The 21,977-nt window shown below is 36.6% G+C and overlaps 1 protein-coding gene across 1 annotated transcript in view; it reads left to right on the plus strand.

Moving 5' to 3' along the window:
- The first annotated feature begins 2,422 nt into the window (after window positions 1–2,422).
- The window catches only part of LOC143235195 (kielin/chordin-like protein), a 52,452-nt gene continuing 32,897 nt past the window's right edge, over window positions 2,423–21,977 (plus strand). Inside the window, exons 1-2 of the mRNA XM_076473126.1 lie at window positions 2,423–2,687; window positions 18,752–19,353. Of these exons, the coding sequence (XP_076329241.1) occupies window positions 2,567–2,687; window positions 18,752–19,353 (723 nt within the window). The 5' untranslated portion in view covers window positions 2,423–2,566. The remainder of the gene's footprint in view (window positions 2,688–18,751; window positions 19,354–21,977) is intronic.

Consider the following 21,977-nt stretch of genomic DNA (forward strand, 5'->3'; position numbering starts at 1 on the left):
ATGTCATGGAACCCCGCGGAAGTGTTTCCAAGAGGAGGCAAAATAGTGTGAAATTGTGTTTCTTTGAAATTAAGCACGAAGCTACACGATTGGCTATCCGTGCTCTGTTCGGCACGTGTATCAAACCCGATTTCGTTTTCTTTTTTTTAATTTCGCACAAAGCTACTCGAGGGCTATCTGTGCTAGCCGTCCCTAATTTAGCAGTGTAAGACTAGAGGGAAGGCAGCTAGTCATCACCACCCACCGCCAACTCTTGGGCTACTCTTTTACCAACGAATAGTGGGATTGACAGTCACATTATAACGCCCCCACGGCTGAAAGGGCGAGCATGTTTGGCGCGATGGGGATGCGAATTCGCGACCCTCAGATTATGAGTCGCACGCCTTAACACGTTTGACCATGCCGGGCCTAACCCGGTTTCTAACGTTGTAAAAACTGGAGTACAACAGCTCAGAAATTAAAACAAAGCTGGAGCTATATTGAAGTTATTATACCAGTGTGAGGTTAGTTCGTTATAAATGTTATGGTTCCAATTTCAAACTCTATCATTATGGACGATTGCAGCAAAATACATTTCTAGTCAGATTATTGAAATAACATTTAGTCAACAAAGTCTGACTATTTCTTGGTTATCCGTTTGTTTCTATGTTTTAGTTCTTTCAAGCATTATTTTGGAGTTCAATGAATTTTAAGTTTACATTGATGACACACTGTATCAGTTACTGAACTCATTGGTCAATGACACTTCTGAGGTTAACGAACTCAGCAGTAACAAGAACTTTTCAATGTTTATGGTTACATTAACTTATTATATGAAATGGAAAAGAGGTAATCCCAAATATATATATATATATATTGATCAAGGTTAAAGAAAAACAATTATAGATAGATCAATCAGTCTGTGGTCTAACGGTTAGACAGATACAGTCATAGCGTACAATTCATTCTAGTTTGTATAAGCAGTAACGTAGCAGGGTCCGCCATGGCCAGGTGGTTAGGGCACTCGACTTGCAATCTGAGGATCGAGGGTTTGAGTTCCCGTCCGACCAAAAATGCTTGCGCCTTTGAGCCGTGGGGGCGTTATAATGTGACGGTCAATCCCACTATTCGTTTGTTAAAGAGTAGCCCAAGAGTTGGTGGTGAGCAATGATTACTAGCTAGCTGCCTTCAATCTTGTCTTTCACTCTTAAAGTAGAGACAGCTCGTGCAGATAGACCTTGTGTAGCTTTGCGCAAATTCAAGGAAATGTAAGAAAAATATATTTAATTGTTATACTGGATGTCAGGTTGAGTTTTAGTTTCACTTTAAGCACCTAGCATTCTTTGTTCAGAAGTTCTGTGATTAATCTTTCCTATGCAGTTAGAATATTTTTAAATAGTCTTTGACCACAAGTGTCTCTTAAACAACCTTTAACCACCATATTGTGTCTTACATTTACAAAACTTTTAGGACATGCGTTGTCCACTGTATTGTGTCTGATGAGGTATAAACAATTTTAAAATAATCTTTAGCCATCCTATTTTACAATAGGGCCTGGCATGGCCTAACGCGTTAAGGCGTGCGCTTCGTAATCTGAGGGTCGCGGGTTCGCGCCTGAGTCGCGCCAAACATGCTCTTCCTCCCAGCCGTGGGGGCGTTATAATGTGACTGTCAATCCCACTTTTCGTTGGTAAAAGAGTAGCCCAAGAGTTGGCGGTGGGTGGTGATGACTAGCTGCCTTCCCTCTAGTCTTACACTGCTAAATTAGGGACGGCTAGCACAGATAGCCCTTGAGTAGCTTTGTGCGAAATTCAAAACAAACAATCAAACAAACCTATTTTACAAAAGTTTACAAAACTTTTAAGACAAGCGTTGTCCACCATATTGTGTCTGATAAGACTTTTAAGACAACCTCTGTCAATTTTGTTCCGTTTTAATTTTTTTTCATAGAAGTTTCAATTAAAAAGCATTACCGCTGAGCTTGTGTGAATTTTCCCAACGGTGTATCTTGAGTTAATATATATTCACAAAAAATATCTCATAGTATTAACAATAAAGTGAACTTTCGTAGTTGGCTGCAAAGTTTCTATAAAACAAAGGTGGTTTCGAATTGCACTGATCTGTATTTCTTATCATTTTAAGAACAACCTTTAAATCTAGTACAATTTTTGAGGTTTTACTTTCTACGATAGAGCGCATGCGTTCGACTAAAGCGTCACGATTTATATTTCAGATGGTCACCGCGTGCACGTGATGTGCGAAGAGACGCAGCGAGAGGTTGATGATGACCAAAGCGAAAATGGTGATGTTTTTCGTTTATGCGTAATTGGATATTCTGGGTTTATTTGAGAAATTTTGATCGGTGGTGACGAGATCCGTTTTAGTTCTTATTTCTCTAAACAACGTCTAGAACGTTTTGGGCACTTCCGAACGACTCTAACTCGTGCTTTTAAATACAGATCGGCATGATTCGACTTTCAAAAATCATTCGATTCCTTATCGTTTCTTAAAGTACCTTCTGTACAGTTACTTCTATAGAATTATAATAACTGTCAATATTAAAAAAAAAAAGAACGAACACTTCAGAATGCGCCTTTTAAAGAGTGTTAGTGCTCATGTTAGAGTGTTGGTACTTACGACTTTATTAATGAAGATTGTCGAACCTTCTAAACCTGGTGGAACACCTCACCATATAAGGAGTACCAGAGGTATTTATTACGTTTGTGACTTAACTTTACAGTAGCAAGTAGATCCTACGTCTAGCGATGGCTGGATATATTTGCTTCATTTGTTTAAGCGCAAATCTATACAATAACTGGTTATCAACGCTGGATAGTTACACAGCTTTTAAACTTACACAGTGGTCTAGTAGATATGTCGATATATTTTACAGATCTATAATGGTCTAGTTATCTGCGTTGAATAGTTATACAGAAAAATGTTAAACTACACAGTAGGCTCGCTATGACTATCTACACAGAATTATTATATAGAAAGATTTCAAAGCTACAATGTTCGTGCTATTTGTGCTGCATAGTCATATAGAAAGCTTTTAAAGCTACAATATTCTTGCTATTTGTGCTGCATAGTCACATAGAAAGCTTTTAAAGCTACAGTGTTCTGTCTATTTGTGCTGCATAGCCATATAAAAAGCTTTAAAGCTACAGTGTTCTGGCTATTTGTGCTGCATAGTCATATAAAAAGCTTTTAAAGTTATACAATGGTTTGGCTGCACTGGATAATTATATAGAAAGCGTTTATAGCTACAAAATTGTCTGGCTATCTGCGCTGAGGAGTTATATACATTACTTTTAAAACTACACGTGAATTACAAACTGAAATATGTTAAATTTGAGATACTCCAAAATCTGCTTAAAATATAATCTATTGTTGTAAAAGTGAAAATTAAGGCGTGACTTGAAATTTGGAATTTTCTTGTTACTAAGTAAAATATGGACTATCATGACTTCACGGGAGCTCGAATAACAGACTGTGAGTTGTAGGATCAAACCCCGGCACAGAACAGGCTTGCCATTTCAGTTGCAGAAGCGTTACAATGTGATACTCAGTTACTAATAAAGAGTAGTCCAAGTGTTGGCGGTGGGCGCTGCCACTCGGCTTCCTTCCTTGTGGTCGGCAGTTCAAAATAAGGGACAACGACAATTGTCTTGGCAGTGTTGCCATTAGCAATACCAGTAACGTAATACACATCGAATATATCAAATATGTACACATAGGTTATAGTTTTTGTTTGATTTTTTGGTAACATTTTGTTAGAGTACCGCTTTATTACTTTTCTATAATGATTGGCCTGAGGTTTTGAATCAGGATATTATGACGATATTTATATCATTATGCCGCTATGTCATAACGATATTTTTAACTTCATAAAACCATGTAATTCAATTATAAATCTTTTAATATTTTAGCATTATGACCTATGAAGATCATATCTAAAAAAAAATTATGCACCATTTGTAATTGTTGTTTTCATACAGACAAAAACGGTTATTTTGTAAGTGTGTAATCTGACATAAAAACCTGACATTAGCCATCCACTTGATTGTCCAGAGTAACCAATTAGAGTAAAGACATCAACAAAATCAATCCCAGATGCTTGTGGAAAACGAGCTGTCCTTGTCGAGGCTTTACCTCGTGACATGTAATATGAGAAGTGTTTGGTTGTTACTGTGAAGTCTGGGGTACGTCATGACTTTTATTTAACCAATAAACACGGGTTTTCACTTAGTGTTTTCTTCTCGTACAGTGAATGTAGCTGACACTTTTGATAACAAGAGGAATTCGAGACAGAACCCCTACTAATATCCAGTGAAAACACGTCTACAATTTTACTTCATTCACGTACGTTTGTATAAAACACTTCTCTGATGTTGAGAAACGTGTAGTCTTACTCATACATTTATAGATTATATTTGGACTTTAATTTTCTCGGGGCACTCCCGTTTCCCCCCACAGCAAAAACTCAGGCATTGGATCTTTAGATCCCAGCCAAGGTAACTATTGCCATGCCCCGAATCGGGTCGTGTAGATTTATGTTCACATTTACCGTGACATCGGCCTTTCGGGACGGGATTTGGCCGTTTTCTCCGGTGCTACCTGTGGGGCCTGGCATGGCCAAGCGCGTAAGGCGTGCGACTCGTAATCCGAGGGTCGCGGGTTCGCGCCCGCGTCGCGCTAAACATGCTCGCCCTCCCAGCCGTGGGGGTGTATAATGTGACGGTCAATCCCACTATCGTTGGTAAAAGAGTAGCCCAAGAGTTGGCGGTGGGTGGTGATGACTAGCTGCCTTCCCTCTAGTCTTACACTGCAAAATTAGGGACGGCTAGCACAGATAGCCCTCGAGTAGCTTTGTGCGAAATTCCAAAACAACCAACAACCAACTACCTGTGCCTCGTTCACGAATAATACTAAACTTTACTCCTTCACCCAAAAAAAGAGTTTAAAAAATTATTTTATAAAAAAACCCAGCTAAATTCAATAACCTTCCACGAAAGGGGATGAAGAGGAACCACAACGTTCCTGAACACCCCAGTTGGAGAGAGAATTCTTCTGATTTCTCTCTCTCTAAACTAAACCCTGCCACGTTAGTTTGCGTTTGCGTTTGCGTTTCGGACTTTAGCCTCCGTAACGTAGGTTTTCCAACTAAAATATGACTGTCTTCTTTTAAACAGTAATTTTTAGTAACGGCTTACATAGAGATGACAGTTTGTAGAAAAGACTAGAACAAACAACTTTGACTGGTTCACTTAACTACAATAAAATAACGCGAATTGCTAATAATTGTTAAAATCACTGTATTTGTAGTCAAATTGACTAAAACAAACGTTTCAGTAGAAAAATGGACCTCGACTGTTTCAAGTGTTGGCGGTTAACGTTTTCGACTAGCTGTCTTAAATTGACTAAAACAATCAAGTTTACGAAGTGTTTCTAGAAAAATGGACCTCGACTGTGAATACGAAAGTATGTGGTCAGATAAGAGCATCTCAAGTGTTGGCGGTTAACGTTTTCGACTAGCTGTCTTACCTCTAGTTTATCCATTCAAAACTATAGACAGCTATGTAGCTTTGCGCGAAAATCTGTCATTACAATACAGTCTATGATTATTACACTTTAAAAATCACCACTATACACACTTTATGGTTGAACTCACGTTCTATAGTCTAAATTGTTTGTTTGTTCTCTTTTACTCTCACAAACTTCCTTACTTGCACCAACTTGATCGCCAATGTATACATTTTCCGACTGAGATCTAGAACTTCCTACAAACTACAAAATGTTATAATGGAACAATACTCACTTAAAGCAACGAGAAATTTTTAGAAGGTTAGGATAACGTGGCGTCAATTCACAACAAATGATTCTTTAATAGTTACCTAAGCAAATCTGTAATATTTATAGCTTCTAAAAATAACTTATTTTAACACTCGAACCACGTAAACATTATAAATAACAACGCTCACGTTAAAAATTAAATGAAACAGTCAGACATATCTGGATATCAGGAATGCCGTAATTACACATGGTGGTTTATTTTGAATTTCGCTCAGAGCTACACGAGGGCTATCAGCGCTATCCATCCCTAATTTACCAGTGTAAAACTAGAGAGAGGGCAGCTAGTTATTACTACCTTCCGCCAACCTTGTGCTGCTCTTTTACCACCAAACAGTGAGGATTGACCGTTATATTATAACGTCCTCATGGCTGAAAGGGCGGGCATGTTTGGTGTGACGGGGATTCGAACCCGCGACCCTCGGATTATGAGTTAAGATCCTTAACCACCTGCCCAATCCGGGGCCCGTAATTTCACATGGTAGATGTTATTGATCCTTACTCAAAAAATGTAATTTGTAAATGTCTTAAATAACATTTATAATAATTACATTTCACTAACTTAATCTGGTTCAAACCCTCACAGTTGTTTACTGTCCATCAAAAGTTATGATACACGTACACATTCACACACACATGTATATTTATGCTATAAATGTTGTATTCTGAGTAATCTGGTGAGCTCCGGTGTTATGCGAAAGGCCTCGTCGACACGCGATATGGCAAATGTAGTGTGTTCTTTGTTTCCACTCATGGGTTCTTCGAATTAAAAGCCATGTTCTAATTACTCGCGTCTGCTCCATATAATTTAAAGTACTTTAATAAATTAATTTATATTTTTTTATTTCACATAGTTTCTTAACCAACTGTTTTAATATTTTTTCTTCATTTTATAATCAATTTAACAAAATAATAATAAAAACGCATTTAAAATATAATTTTAATGTACAATTTAGTCAACTATCCTTGCAAACATATTGGAAAATATCATAAAATGTATACTTCATCGTGCCTGGCATGGCCTAGCGCGTTAAGGCGTGCGCTTCGTAATCTGAGGGTCGCGGGTTCGCTCCTGAGTCGCGCCAAACATACCCAGCCTCCCACTTTTCGTTGGTAAAAAAGTAGCCCAAGAGGAGTTGGCGGTGGGTGGTGATGACTAGCTGGCTGCGTTCCCTCTAGTCTTACACTGCTAAATTAGGGACGGCTAGTACAGATAGCCCTCGAGTAGCTTTGTGCAAAAAACAAACAAACGTATACTTCATCAAAATTTACTCAGTTTATATGCCGCGATTCTAAGTGAAGGTCTAATACAACCTGAGTCTTAATACGTATTTTATTTGCGAAATTGTCCTACCAGTGGTACAGCGGTAAGTTTTCGAACTTACAACCTTAAAACCAGGGGGTTGGTTCCCCTTGGTGGACAAAACAGATAGCCTAATGTGGCTTTACTATAAGGAAATACATTTGTGAAATGAATTAATAAGCGGTGAACTAGATGACTTGTAACAATAACATTCGGAGTTCGATCAATGGCGGTTGCGTCACAAATAGCCTATTGTACAGCCTTGTGCTTAAAACAAACCAAATATTCAAAAAATGGAGCATTTTCCGAGTATCGCAACGAGTTTCAAAACGAAACCAAAACCAGCCAAGTGCGTCACACTCATGTGATGTGACACCTATATTTTCCACTTTTCATTATTATTCTTAATATTATTCATCAATATTTGATATCTGCATTTCCTCATTATTTTATCAAATAAAAACAAAACTAATACTTAAAATATGGAAACAAAAGACAAATCAATGGCCAATGAGAAACGTGTACGCGTCAATCTTTTCTTTCTTGCGCTTCACGACAGCCATAGTGTTACCATTCAATTTGTTTGTTTGTTTTTGAATTTCGCACAAAGCTACTCGAGGGCTATCTGTGCTAGCCGTCACTAATTTAGCAGTGTAAGACTAGAGGGAAGGCAGCTAGTCATCACCACCCACCGCCAACTCTTGGGCTACTCTTTTGCCAACGAATAGTGGGATTGACCGTCACATTATAACGCCCCCACGGCTGGGAGGGCGAGCATGTTTGGTGCGACGCGGGCGCGAACCCGCGACAAGAAAACGTCTATAGAAGTAACAACCACGTCTTCCAGTGTAGACATACGCAAGTTCTCATAACGTTCTATGTGGGATTTTGGAAACTATGTTGTTATATATAATTTAAATGCCTAATGAACAGAATAATACATAAACCCTCCATACAGATCAACTTCGTAACCTTTACTAATAAAGAATACTCAGTGATCCATTTGTTTATATTACAATACATTTCATAATACAGAACAGTTGAAAATAAAACATACTAGTTAGAAATGGGAACAGTTCACTGTAAGGAGTTTTAAAGTTCTGTTTAACTCTTGAGCCATTAAGTTGGCCTTTTTTTTATAATGTTTAAATCTTGAGCCATTAAGTTGGCCTTTTTTTTATAATGTTTAAATCTTGAGCCATTAAGTTGGTCTGTATTTTATAATGTTTAAATCTGGAGCCATTAAGTTAGCTTGTGTTTTATATGTTTAAATCGTGAGATCTTAAGCTGGCCTGTGTTTTATAATATTTAAATTTTGAACTGTAAAATTGGCCTGTGTTTTATAATTTACAGATTGATTAATAGTAGTTGAAATTCATTTTTTTCTAAGAGTGTATTGATTTTAAGCGCAGCTTTTCTGTTGTAACACTTCTTTTGTAGAAATTATTTTAATGACGTTCTCGCTTGAAACTACAAAAGACATTTTTAAATATTCTACTGTGGCATTCAGGTACACTGATGTACAGTTGCTTCTCATAAATATATTAAACAATGCAGATTCAGGAAATGTTATGCAATGAATAAATCGAAACAATAAGCAAAGAAACAAACAAAAACCAAAACAACAAGGAAATACAAGTGAACACAAATAAACACTGTTTGAGAAATACATTTATCTACGGTTCAGTTACTTATTCCCTTCCAAATCTCCTATTTATATCAATCTTACCATTAAAAACGAAAACAAAAGATGGCGCATCAATCCTATTTAGTTCTTTAATAATTATGAACAGTTTCAACTGATTCATGTAATCCTTATTTTCTCAAGAAAAGATAACAATAAGAACCTTAACTTGTTATTATATGACAACTCCTTCATCCCAGGGGTCATCCTTGTAGCATATTTTGAATACTTTTTAAAATTTCCATGTTCATCTTAAGGTAAGGAGCCCCAAACTAAACACAATACTCAAAATGAGGCCTAACCAGAAATCTGTACAAAGAAGTTTCTTTGTTTCAGCGCAAAGCCACATTAGGCTATCTTCTGTGTCCACTAAGGAGGATCGATATCCCGATCTTAGCGTTGTAAACCCGCAAACTTACTGGTGACCCGCTGGGATTCGTACAAAGAAGCTATTAACGCCTTTGAGTTAATATTTAATATTTCTATAAGTGCAGCCCAAAATCCTGTCTGCTTTCGCACTGGTAACAACATAAAGCTTGAAAGGCTTAAGAAATTAAAGAAACTGGTCTACAGAAACACGTCAGTTTTTTTTCCTTCACGACAGATTTGAGTTAATTTTCATCAAGGTGATAATGATAATTTAAATTAAAATGTATCGCATGCGTTACTTTGCACTTAGCATTATTAAATACTGTCTTCAAATTCAGTTGTCTAGTTCTCTAAATAATCTAAAAACGTGATCACGAAGATTCACGAACATAGTCGTATCTTCAAGTTGGGACACCTAAACAGAGCATAAAAAGGTGACTAATTTTGTGAGACCACAAACATCCTTTTCAAAACCAGCGAAATATATGCTAAGTAAGCCACGAAGTGTCAAATCCACAGTACAACACATTAACTTCTGGGTTCATTAGGGCTTCGTAAGCCTACTTTTAGTTGTTCTCGACCTTGCGATATTTCTATCTGTTGTTGCACTACAGCACAGTTTATTATATACGACTAATCTTTGTTTTATGTAGTCTATACGATAGAGCAAAGTATTTCTTGACTCACTTTAGCATGCCATATAAACTGTTACATCTTTTGTTTTCCCGATAGAATATAAACATTATTTTTATACCTATTTTAGTACTACTTATGCGTTTTTATTACCATCAGTCGAGTCTAGTTACGCGTTTGTTCGAAGTTTGAAAATGATACTAAGGCTGTAGTGATACTAAAAGCGTATAACAGGATTTTTATTCAACTGACTTTATCCCTACCCTAGTGGCCCAGAGGTACGTCTGCAAACTTACAACCTAGAAATTGGGTTTCGATACCTGCGGAGGACAAAGCACAGATAGCTCATTGTGCTTGTCCACAAACAAATTTAACGTTTCGACTGTAAGTCTTCTTCAGCAAAGTTTGAAAAGAAATGTGTTGGAATGTTCCTTTTGTTGGAGAATAACAAATTCTTCTGCATGACAAGAACACACAATCTTTCTATATATGCCTCTCAATGTTTGTTCTGTGCATTTATATATTAATCGGTTTTTTAAGAAGCCAGATATTGCTGTGATCTCTTGTTTGTTTTTGAATTTCGCACAAAGCTACACGAGGGCTACCTGCGCCAGCCAACCCTATTTTGGCAGTGTAAGAAAAGAGGGAAAGCAGCTAGCCATCACTACCCACCGCCAATTCATGAGCTACTCTTTTACTAGCGAATAGTGGGATTGACTGTTATATTATAACGCCCCGACGGCTGAAATGGTGAGCATGTTTGGTGTGACGGGGATTCGAACCCGCGACCCTCAGATTATGAGTCGAGCGCCTTAACCACCTGGCCATGCCAGGCTGATGTATCTGTATACTTCTGCTATAATAAATTATATGCTGTGACCTGAAGTGATTTTTAAAACATACCAGTCACCAACTAAAAGTCATGTTAAACGTTTTAAAACATACCAGTCACCAACTAAAAGTCATGTTAAACGTTTTCTGCTTTCTATTTGATTGCACAATTTACCCAACAAATAAACATTTACTCTGCCACATATCGTGTATGCTAACGTTATATTAACGTATATCCACAAAGGTCATTGATCGTTTTTGTGTTTTGTTTTTAACTTTTCCTTCTCTCTTTCAGTAACTTCATAACTTTATCACGTCGGTCGTGCCTTCCTTTTTTTTTATTCATTTTTGTTTCTTGTAACGCTGATGCTTAATGGAATGCGGTGGAACTTACAATAGTCCCCGGCTGGGACAGCGGTAAGTCTACGGATTTACAACACTGAAATCAGGGATTCGAATCCCCAGTGGTGGACACACCAGATAGCCCGATGTGGCTTTCTTATAAGAAAAATACACAGATACTCACAACAAATTATTTAAATTATACTGAGTAAATGTTAAAAACAAAAAACGCATCAGTTTCCAGGTAGTACACGTTTCAGAGACTGAAGAATCAGACTGGGTAGACGACGTAAAGATAACAGTATCTATAAACCGTGTGAACAGTGTTAGTTTAGCTTTTCATATGATACATATATACTGATGTTTCTACATAGCATTTCAAAGGATAGATGAAAATTGGAAAAAGTAGGAAGTATAAGTAAGACACATGAATAAAACTGAAACTATAGACACGTGACAGGTGTGTTGAAAGTTTACAATGAAATTGGCTTAGCTGGTTGATATGAATATTATGACAATCCTACAGACAAACCACATATCAGATGCATTTCTAAAATCATATTCCAAGTAATATTATTAGTACTTACAATACAAAGATTAATAACCAGTGGCGGCGGAACCATAAAGGAAGGGGAAGGTTAGCGCCCCCAATAAAAATTTTCATAAGAAATATTTAATAGGTGTTCACAATGGTTGTTTTCCTTTCTCACGCTGACAGTTTTAATATGTTAAGTGTTAAATATATTGAAAGTGGGAACTAGTTTTTGACCTATTACAAGCAAAGCCTGCTGAATGTGTATATATTGTTTACTTATATGTCTATCACTATAGCCTGCTTCTCATTTTCATTGACATTATAAGATATTTTAACAGAAACTATTCTCCGGATCTGGAGCCAAAGCAGAATTCCTATTTTCATTTTCAGGTTATAAAGTGACATAAGAAGATATATAAATAGAAAACATTTTCCGGATCTGAAGTCACACCTTTGCTCAGATGAAATGTTTTTGTTTCAAACGATCATCCTTCACTGTCATAACAAACGGAAAATAATAGTCCCTAATGTCTTCTTAATAAACCTGTTTCCAACCGACAGACTCGAAAGCGCATAAAACAGACTAAATAAGAAATGAATAATAAAAAAAAGTACCCAGCGAGCTGACGTAATCATTACCCGAGTCCGAGTTGTCGTCATTCGTCCCACGCGCCTGTCCCTATGTTTTTAAACAAGAGATAGAATGAAAGTGCATTCCAAAAGTTCCATAACCTATACCTTCACAGTTGTTCAAACGAGCGCTTAAGTCAATAAATTTGCCCTACATAAACGGAGTGACACTGGCGAGCACAAATGCAGTGCATAATAGCTTTGTTTACGTATCATCTCAACACATGTACACTAGGGGACTTGTTTGTTTGTTTGTTTGTTTTGGAATTTCGCACAAAGCTACTCGAGGGTTATCTGTGCTAGCCGTCCCTAATTTAGCAGTGTAAGACTAGAGGGAAGGAAGCTAGTCATCACCACCCACCGCCAACTCTTGGGCTACTCTTTTACCAACGAATAGTGGGATTGACCGTCACATTATACGCCCCCACGGCTGGGAGGGCGAGCATGTTTAGCGCGACTCGCGCGCGAACCCGCGACCCTGGAATTACGAGTCGCACGCCTTACGCGCTTGGCCATGCCAGGCCTCTAGGGGACTTAAGAAAACAACTGTTAAACACTTCTAAATTACCGACACATAGAAAATACCAGCAAATTAGTGTGTAAATTGTATGATTCATTTATTAAGTTGCAGTGGTTGAAAGTAGATAATGGTTAATCTCTTGCTTTTTGGAACATTGTCATATAATATATTACGATACCATTTTTTAATTACATGCCTAAACATTCATTACAGATGTAATACATCATCTAAACATAACAGAATATACAGTCACTCTGTCCCATTCATAAACTGTAAGACCATATGAATAAAAACAAAACACAACATGCTATAACATGCCAACTATACTACACCTACCACGTCTAGTTAGTGTTGACGAGACATTTCTTTTCACGCTGTGGCTCATAAGTCCGTCTTGGATACCACAGAAATAGACGCTACATATCGTCAACTATAAAAGATATATTCTATTTGTCACTCTGTAGATAACGCTTTTACCCTTCGTTTTTGATAAAGCTCAACAGTATACATCGTTGCTTTTGACCAAAACATTCTAGCTACTCCAAAGACAATTGAAAATCAATTGTATTCGCATGCTAACGGAGAGGGAAATCTGTAACAGAGAAATGGGAACATTTTACTCCACGAGTAGTCAATTACACTTACATCAAAGATCTGTAACTTAGCCATCTGAAACATCAGTTAAAACCTTCCTATATTTGAATCATGTAGTTAACAAGATAATATTCCATCATTAAACTGAATAAAGTTACAAAGTTCACCACTTCAATTGATGTGTTTAAGACTGTTCTTTTGTTTGTCGTTAATCACAAAGTTACACAATGGGCTCTCTGTGCTACACCCACTACGGGTATCGAAACCCATTTTCTAACGTTGCAGGTCTGCAGACATACTACTGTGTCATTTCGGGGGTATTTAAAGCTGTCAAACCATTTGACCCTTTTTTACCTGAAACACCTTCATTAATACAATTGTTTTTCACCTTCCAAGATCCACTGAATTACTTAAAATCAACAATGAACCATGAACATTTGAAGAATTTGATACTATTATACTTACATGAATCTACAGCTGATTAATTAAACATCACTGAACATGTTAAGTTTATTTCAGCTAATGACGGACGCGTTCAACACTTGTTTCTTATTTATTGCTGTGTTGTTGTGTAAATAGTACAAAAGAATAAAGGCTAATAAAGGTTTAAATAGTTTGTTTTTAGAGCAAAGTCACATTGGGCTAACTACTGTGTTCACGGTTTAGATTCGAACCCCGGAATCTAAAGTTGTAAATCCGTTAACTTACACTGTCCCACTAGAGGACAGTTTAAAATGGAACTCAAGGTAAACTAGGCAAGAATATTGTCAAAGAACTGGCAAAAACATTCAATGAAATCAATAGAACTGATAGATAAAGACCTGATGGAGTAATAACCAGTCTTCTTACCCTGAGAACGTTGTACATTATTATATTTATAATTATAATACAAATCTCTCAGCACTGGTCAGTGTCAGTGCATCAGGAACGGGCATGGCCAGGTGGTTAGGACACTCGACTCGCATCCTGAGGGTTGCGGGTTCGAATCTCTGTCCCACCAAACATGTTCGCCCTTTCAGGCGTGGGGGTGTTATTATGTTACAGTCAATCCCACTATTCGTTGGTGAAAAGTAACAAACAAACAATCAGTGCTGCACTGAACAAGATAGATTACTTTCCTAATCTTGGTTAAAAGTAGGGCAACCCAAGCTTGCTATGAGCGTTAAACATACATACACATCATAACTACCAATAATGCCATAAATAATAATAATTAGTTTTTAACAAAGTGAAATATCTTATTTTATTTATTTTTCGTACCGAGTAATTGTTCAATGTAATATTAGTAATTGTATCTCAGAACGGCTGGTATGGGTATTATCACTTTGAAGATGACCTAGGAAGGTCGAAACGTTGTTCTCTGCTTATCAATAAACGTGATAATACCAATACCAGCCGTTTGAGATACATTTTTATTGCAAGTGGGTTTCTCGTCATCAAGAATATTAGTAATTGTTACTGAAAGAAGGGTATATTAAACGCAGGTTTCAATCCCCGCCCGCGATTGTGAAAAGCTTCTGTCGCATATGTATTATAGATATATAATCCATCCTCACCAATAGTGGTTAAGTGAGAGGCTTGTTTGTTTGTTTATTTTTTGAATTTCGCGCAAAGCTATAAGAGGGCTGTCTACACTAGCCGTCCCTGATTTGGCAGTGTAAGACTAGAGGGAATGCAGCTATTCATCACCACCCACCACCAACTCTTGGACTACTTTTTTACCAACGAATAGTGGATTTGACTATCACATTATAATGCCCCAGGGCTTAAAGGGCGATCATGTTTGGTGTGATGGGGATTCGAACTCACGACCCTCAGATTGCAAGTCGAGCGTCCTCACCGCCTGGCCATGGTGGTCCGCAAACAAAAGAAAATAACATACAGTATAAATAATAACTACACCAATGAATACTTAATGCACTTCTTTCTTGTTGTTTTGATACTGAGAAGATGAAAGACTAATATTTAGTATTCAATAATTCCCTAACAATTGAAATCTGGAGTTACCTTGTGGAGTAACATTAGCTGATAACGTCAGATCACTTTTGTGGCTAATTTATAGCTTAGCATATTTAACTTCTTACTAAAGCAAAATAACTATACAAATTAGAGCTAAAACTTCACCCAGTAATTACTACAGCTAATTTACTATAACGCTTTAATTAAATGTAAGCAGAGCAAATTAAAACCAAACAAAATTGATGATGATTATAATGGATTGCTTCATCAACTAAGTACGTTCACTGTTAGTGAAGTACCTTCACTGTCAGTGTTATTTTATGTTACAACCTGTCCGTGAATAAATAATTTACTGCGATAACACTTCGGAGGTTAACTGACATATTGGTAATATTTCCTTCTTTCCTTTTGTCTATTAGCCTAAGCCACTGCGCATAAAGCTAGTTAATAAATTGAGATATCAAGTCCGAAGCTAGCTGAGCAGGTTAGGTGATTGGGAGTGCATTTACGTTTTGTTAATAATATGAGAGATCATGTCTGATTTGATGATATGTCTTGGACTAACTATCATACTGTTTTTGGCTAGAAGACAGTTCGAGAGATTACATTTGAGATACAGTTTATGTGTATTGTAACTAGAGTTTTTGAAAGATAGCACAGTTGAGTTAGTGAATGTTCTAGAAATAGTTACGCATATGTACCAATATTAATTAATATAAATAGAATGACGTAGCTTTGGTTAAAATAACGATTATTTCATTTTAACCGTGAATTAATTATGATTATTATTACTAGCAAGGCCCAAAAGAAGTTAAATAACAGTGAACGGGGTTTTATTTATTGGCATGTTTACAGGAAATCTTACGAAATAGCTAATGCCAAACACGTACAGAAAAAGAATGAAGTGGCCGTTAAACCTAACCACACCTCTCAGAATCAACCCCATACGAATCTCTTATCAATTTATGTTTCTGCTTCTCTTGTTTTCAGACAAATTTCTCTCTCTTCATTTAAAATAGATACACTAACCGTATTTGTAAGACCACACCTGATTTATTTTACCGACAATTGTTTATTTATTTATGTCCTAAAGGATAAAAAAGAAGACAGCTAGTCAATACAAATATCTTTGTATAAATCCTGCGGTTGGAACCTTTTATCTTATAATAAGCTACTTTTTTCCAACATCAACAGATCAAATGTAAAAAGAGTCTATTTTTCTTTCTTTTTACTTTTTACGTATGAGTAGAAAAAAATAATTATATTCAGGTTTATCTTTACGAGAAAGATTACTTACTGTTTAGTAAGTAAAGTATATTAATCGTGTAATAAAAAATATTGTAATATTATTTGTTTAATACGTCGTTACTGTAGGGCGTTGGCCTTTTACGTGTATGTTGTTGCATTCTGCGATTAGTGAGGACTACTTTTTGATTATGGCCGAGTCAAAATGACCTTACGTAAAATAATTTGCTAAAATGCATGGCTTGTAGCCAGTACCCCATTCCTCCTTCCTCCCACAAAAAAGTGTCGAAAATCACTATAACATCTCACTAACAGCTCAAATGAACTAAAATTACAATAAATCTATCAGTATTTCTAAGTTAAAGAAAACTTCATTAAGAGGTAATTTGAAATACGGTTTTTTGTGAACCGTTTACAGCGTTTGTCATTCCATGTGTAATTTCAATTAGAGAAATTGCATTTCGTTTGATTTTAAGCAAAAGAGACCAACTATAATGTTTTCCCACCCATGTGGCACAATTGTATGCCTGTGCACTTAAACGACAGAAACCAGGTTTCGATACCAATGGTAGGCAGAGCACAGATAACCCATTGTGTAGGTTTATGTCTAATTACATATAAACAAACAAAAACTGCAATGCATTGTTGGCAAAAATGTTTGGGTTTCGATACAATAGGAACATTCCAGTAAAACAGAGCGTTCAGCTTCGCTCGGTAACGGAGGAAATTTTTTCCATTGGATGCCAACGTTCCTTGTCATTTTACTGACCGCAAGAAAAACTCGCCAGCAAAATGAGCTCTTTTTGACAGTTGTCATTTCTTTCAGAAGTGTGAAAGGTGAGATATTAAGTTCAATTCAAATAAATTTCTGTGATGGTATAATAAAATAATTAAAAACAAAACAAAAACGAACAATAGCAATTACATGTATATACAAAAACAAGTTATTTTTTATGCGTTTTTTTCCATTTATGTTATTACTATTCAAAATATTTCTTTTAATCAGTCGGCTTAGTATTTCTCGTTTGTTTGTTTTTTTGTGAACTTCTCTCACAAAAAAAAAACAATTTTGTTCTTAACGCGTATTTTTCTCAGATTCACCACATACGAAGACTGACGGATAAATATTGATATTGATACCAAGTTTTAGGAATTAAAAAAAAGGAATGATTTTTCCTTTAATGTACATTGGAAAATAAAAATTTTGGTGTATATATGTATATTTACTGCGGTTAACCGCTTAGGAGACACAGAGTGAGATAGACAGACAGACATTTGCTATTATATTTATAAATTTGTTTCTTTAATGTCCGGTATTTATAGAGTCTAAAAGAAATGTAAGTTCAATTATATGCACGAGAAAGATTTCACACGAACAGTAAATCGACAAAAGTGCCTAATGTTTCATTCTGTTTTACGTTTAGTCAGTGTCGGTTTGCTTTCGCAACATCCAAAAACGAGATAACGCCAATTGTCGCAATAAGGCTCGGCACGGCCAGGTGGGTTAAGGCGTTCGACTCGTCATCTGAGGGTCGCGGGTACGAATTCCCGTCGCACCAAACATGCTTGCCCTTTCAGCCGTGGGGCGTTATAATGTGACGGTCAATCCCACTATTCGTTGGTAAAAGAGTAGTCCAAGAGTTGGCGGTGGGTGGTGATGACTAGCTGCCTTCCCTCTAGTCTTACACTGCAAAAGTATGGTCGGCTAGCGCAGATAGCCCTCGAGTAGCTTTGCGCGAAATATAAACAAACAAACAAACATTAAGAGAGAAGTTTTCTTATAATTCTTTGTTTCGAAAAGCAACATAACAAGTGTATATAATACCTTCAAATATTACAAGCGTTCATATATATGTTCAGGATAGAGAAATATACTAAACTACGCTAAGTGCTTAATTCCAAACAAATAAACTTTGAAGTTTAGTATTTTATCTCCTCTCCCATCTCAGGTGGCTCAGCGGTAAATCTGAGGGCTTAGACTGCTTATATACCTTTTCGATACTTGCGTTGGCAAAGAAGATGTAACAAATTGCGCAACTTTATGGTTGATAAATACACTGCATTCGTTAAAAGTCAAGCGAAACAATACAAAATGTCAAACCATACGATTTTACAAAACTTTAATGAAAAGATGTTATGAAACTGTAATAAATATTTTAAACACATTCTATTCTAATCCTTATGAAATAATGTAATTCAGTTTGGTAAATGTAGCTTCGATCAAATCTTTTAAAAATGTATTTTTAAGTAAAAATTATTGTTTCACTTTATTTTCAGAGCTCAATATTTTGAAAGAATTAAATATCAACACCACCTTACGAGGAGTGAGTGAAACTAATGGACCTATACCCTGGCTACCATCTTGGCGCTTACATTCCGGAATGAACCATGTTCAGGTTCCAAAGATGGCGACTAAGGTCTTTTTTCAAAATTTGAAGGAATCCTTTTCCGTTTTTTTCGTCTTCAAGCCAAACGTGAAGAGCATAGCTACATTGTTAAGCATACACATACCGGGCAAAACGTCACCGCTGTTGAGTTTGACCATTAACCCGCGATCGAAAAAATTGGTGTTTTCATATATGGCCCAAAGGTCATTGACCTTTCCACAGGTCAGACCAAATTTAAGAGCTGAAAAAAGCGACAGCATCCAACAAAGTCGCGTTCATGGCCAAGTTGTTCACCTGGATTTCCCTATACCTCGAGACTACCTCCGTGAATGGATGTGGTTAAGCGTGTCTGCTAACAGCTCTACCTTGGTGGTCTTTATTAACTGTCTCAATGAATCCTACAGAGAACTGAAACGACCTCCGAGTTTTAACTTTCGTGATGACTCACTCATATACTTCAGACAAGAACCAGGAATGAAAAGAAAATTTTTGGTAAGTTGTTGGAATTCACTCGCCATATTGTTAAGGAAGTGGAAGAAGCAAATAATCATATGATCATTAGGTAAATTATGGCGTAATAGCATTATTCACAAACGTACTGGTAAACGGACACAGTCCAGTGTACACAAGTTGAAAACACATGTTAAGATAACGTTTCAGTAAGACAGTAATTACCCCTCCCTATGTGTGTAAACTGTATATGTAAGCCTGTTTTCGTTTAATTTCGCACAAAGCTACACGAGAGCTATCTTCGCTGACTGTTCCTAATTTAGCAGTGCAAGACTAGTGGAAAGGCAGCTAGTCATCACCACCCATGGTCAACTCTTGGGCTACTCTTTTAATCAACGAATAGTGGGATTGGCCGTGTATAATAACGCCCCAACCGCTGAAGGGACGAGTATTTTTTGTATGACGGGGATTTGAACCCACGACTCTCAGATTAGAAGTCGAATGCCCTAACCACCTAACCATAGTATTTTAATTAGTCTTATAAGTTTGAAGGCTTATAGCACATAAAAACCGGATTTTGATTCCCGTTGTGGTCACAGCCCAGAATAGAATAGCCTATTATTTAGATTTACGCTTGAATTCAAACAAACAATAATATATCAGGCGGTTATTCAGAAAATGTAGGTATGACACTTCAGTTTGTTTTAGTTAAGCACATCTCACAATCCACATGAAATGACGTAATTTCCCTTAGTAAGTACTGTTTTAATCAAAATTTTAAAAGTTAATTTCAAGATCCGGTAGTAGTAGGAACAGTTTTGTATATAAACTACATACAAAGATTAATCGTATCTGAATTTCTGCATTGAATTTCCTAAATAACTGAAGTTCGCCATTTCCACTCAGAGCTTTAGGAAAGGGTATAAAATAATAATATGTAGTCTTCGCTACTGAAACCAGAAGGAATCCTCAATAGCTGCGGCTGTATTTAAATCTCATGTCGCGGCTAAAAATTCAATTTTTTTTAACAAACAATTTTATAAAAACCGTTCAATAAATTGGTTGAATTAACATCATTTTGACAAGAATACGAACCAGAAACCTTCACACTCACATTTAGAACACCATAACCACCAGGCCACACCCGAGCCCTTTAAATCTTGGCATTTGTTTCTCTCCTCATCAGTATCATGCTTCGCAGCAAATCAGGCAAGATATACTTCATTTAATAATTTCTCAGAAACATCGTGTAATCTTAAGAAAAATGTTCATAAAAAAGCATTATCTTTGATCTTTGTTACATGTTCATCTGTTAACCGTCGTCTTTTGTTTTAGTAAAACAATGCGTTTGCGATACATCCTATTGTTTGGATGGTTGTTACTTTCAAGTAACACTTTTGCTTTATTTAAAAAAATGAAAATATGTAAATATGTTTGTCTCGACTTCTCAACATCTAAGTGTTTGCCATAATTAAAAATACTTAAAACTCGATTATATTTCGTAAGAAAACACATTAACAAAACAAACGTGTTGTCTTTGTTATAAAAATATATATAAAGGTCGAGCAATATCTATCATTGTTCTGTTTGTTTTGAATTTCGCGCAAAGCTGCACGAGGGATATCTGCGCTAGCCGTCCCTAATTTTGCAGTGTAAGACTAGAGTGGAGCCCGGCATGGCCAAGCGTGTTAAGGCGTTCGACTCGTAATCCGAGGATCGCGGGTTCGAATCCCGGTCGCACCAAACATGCTTGTCCTCCCAGTTATAGGGGCGTTATAATGTAACGGTCAGTCCCACTATTCGTTGGTAAAAGAGTAACCCAAGAGTTGGTGGTGGGTGGTGATGACTAGCTGCCTTCCCTCTAGTTTTACACTGCTAAAATAGGGACGGCTAGCGCATATAGCTCTCGAGTAGCTTTGCGCAAAATTAAAAAAACGAAAAAAAAACCCATCAAGATTAGAGGAAAGGCAGCTAGTCATCACCACCCACCGACAACTCTTAGGCTACTGTTTTACCAACGAATAGTGAGATTGACCGTAATATTATAACACCCCCACGGCCGAAAGGGCGAGCATATTTAGTGTGATGGGGACTCGAGCCCGCGACCCTCAGATTACAAGTCAGTGCCTTAACCACCTGGCCATGCCGGGCCCCATTGTTAAGGGTTTGTATGTGTTTGTGTATATATAAATGTATGACATACGTATAGTTTTCATATAAGTGAACTCTCCAAGCAATAAATGCGAATATATATATATATTTGTCACGAAATTCGGATGTGCATATTTCACATTACATCCTATTATTGTACACATAAATTACACTCTTCTTAGGTATGGTGGTCATACTCGTCTTAAAGGCATTCAGATTTTAGGGTTTTTGTCATACAAATTTTCAAAAAACTCACCTAACCTTTTGAAGAAATGTTTCAACAACTATAAAAATAACATTACCGTTGTAATTTTACATAATTTTTGTTGTGTCTTGTACTTATGAATAATTTATGTGTATTTTAAATCACTTACTTTCCATAAAAAAATACGTGTTTACAGATTATATTAACCTATTTATTTAAAACTTAATAAACTTTTAATAGTTATTATAAACATTTTAGGAAAGGAGATCATAAAGCAGGAGCATTTCTTTACAGAGAAGGTTTCTCTCAA

The sequence above is a fragment of the Tachypleus tridentatus genome, chromosome 12, assembly GCF_004210375.1.
Source record: "Tachypleus tridentatus isolate NWPU-2018 chromosome 12, ASM421037v1, whole genome shotgun sequence".
Lineage (NCBI taxonomy): Eukaryota > Metazoa > Arthropoda > Merostomata > Xiphosura > Limulidae > Tachypleus > Tachypleus tridentatus.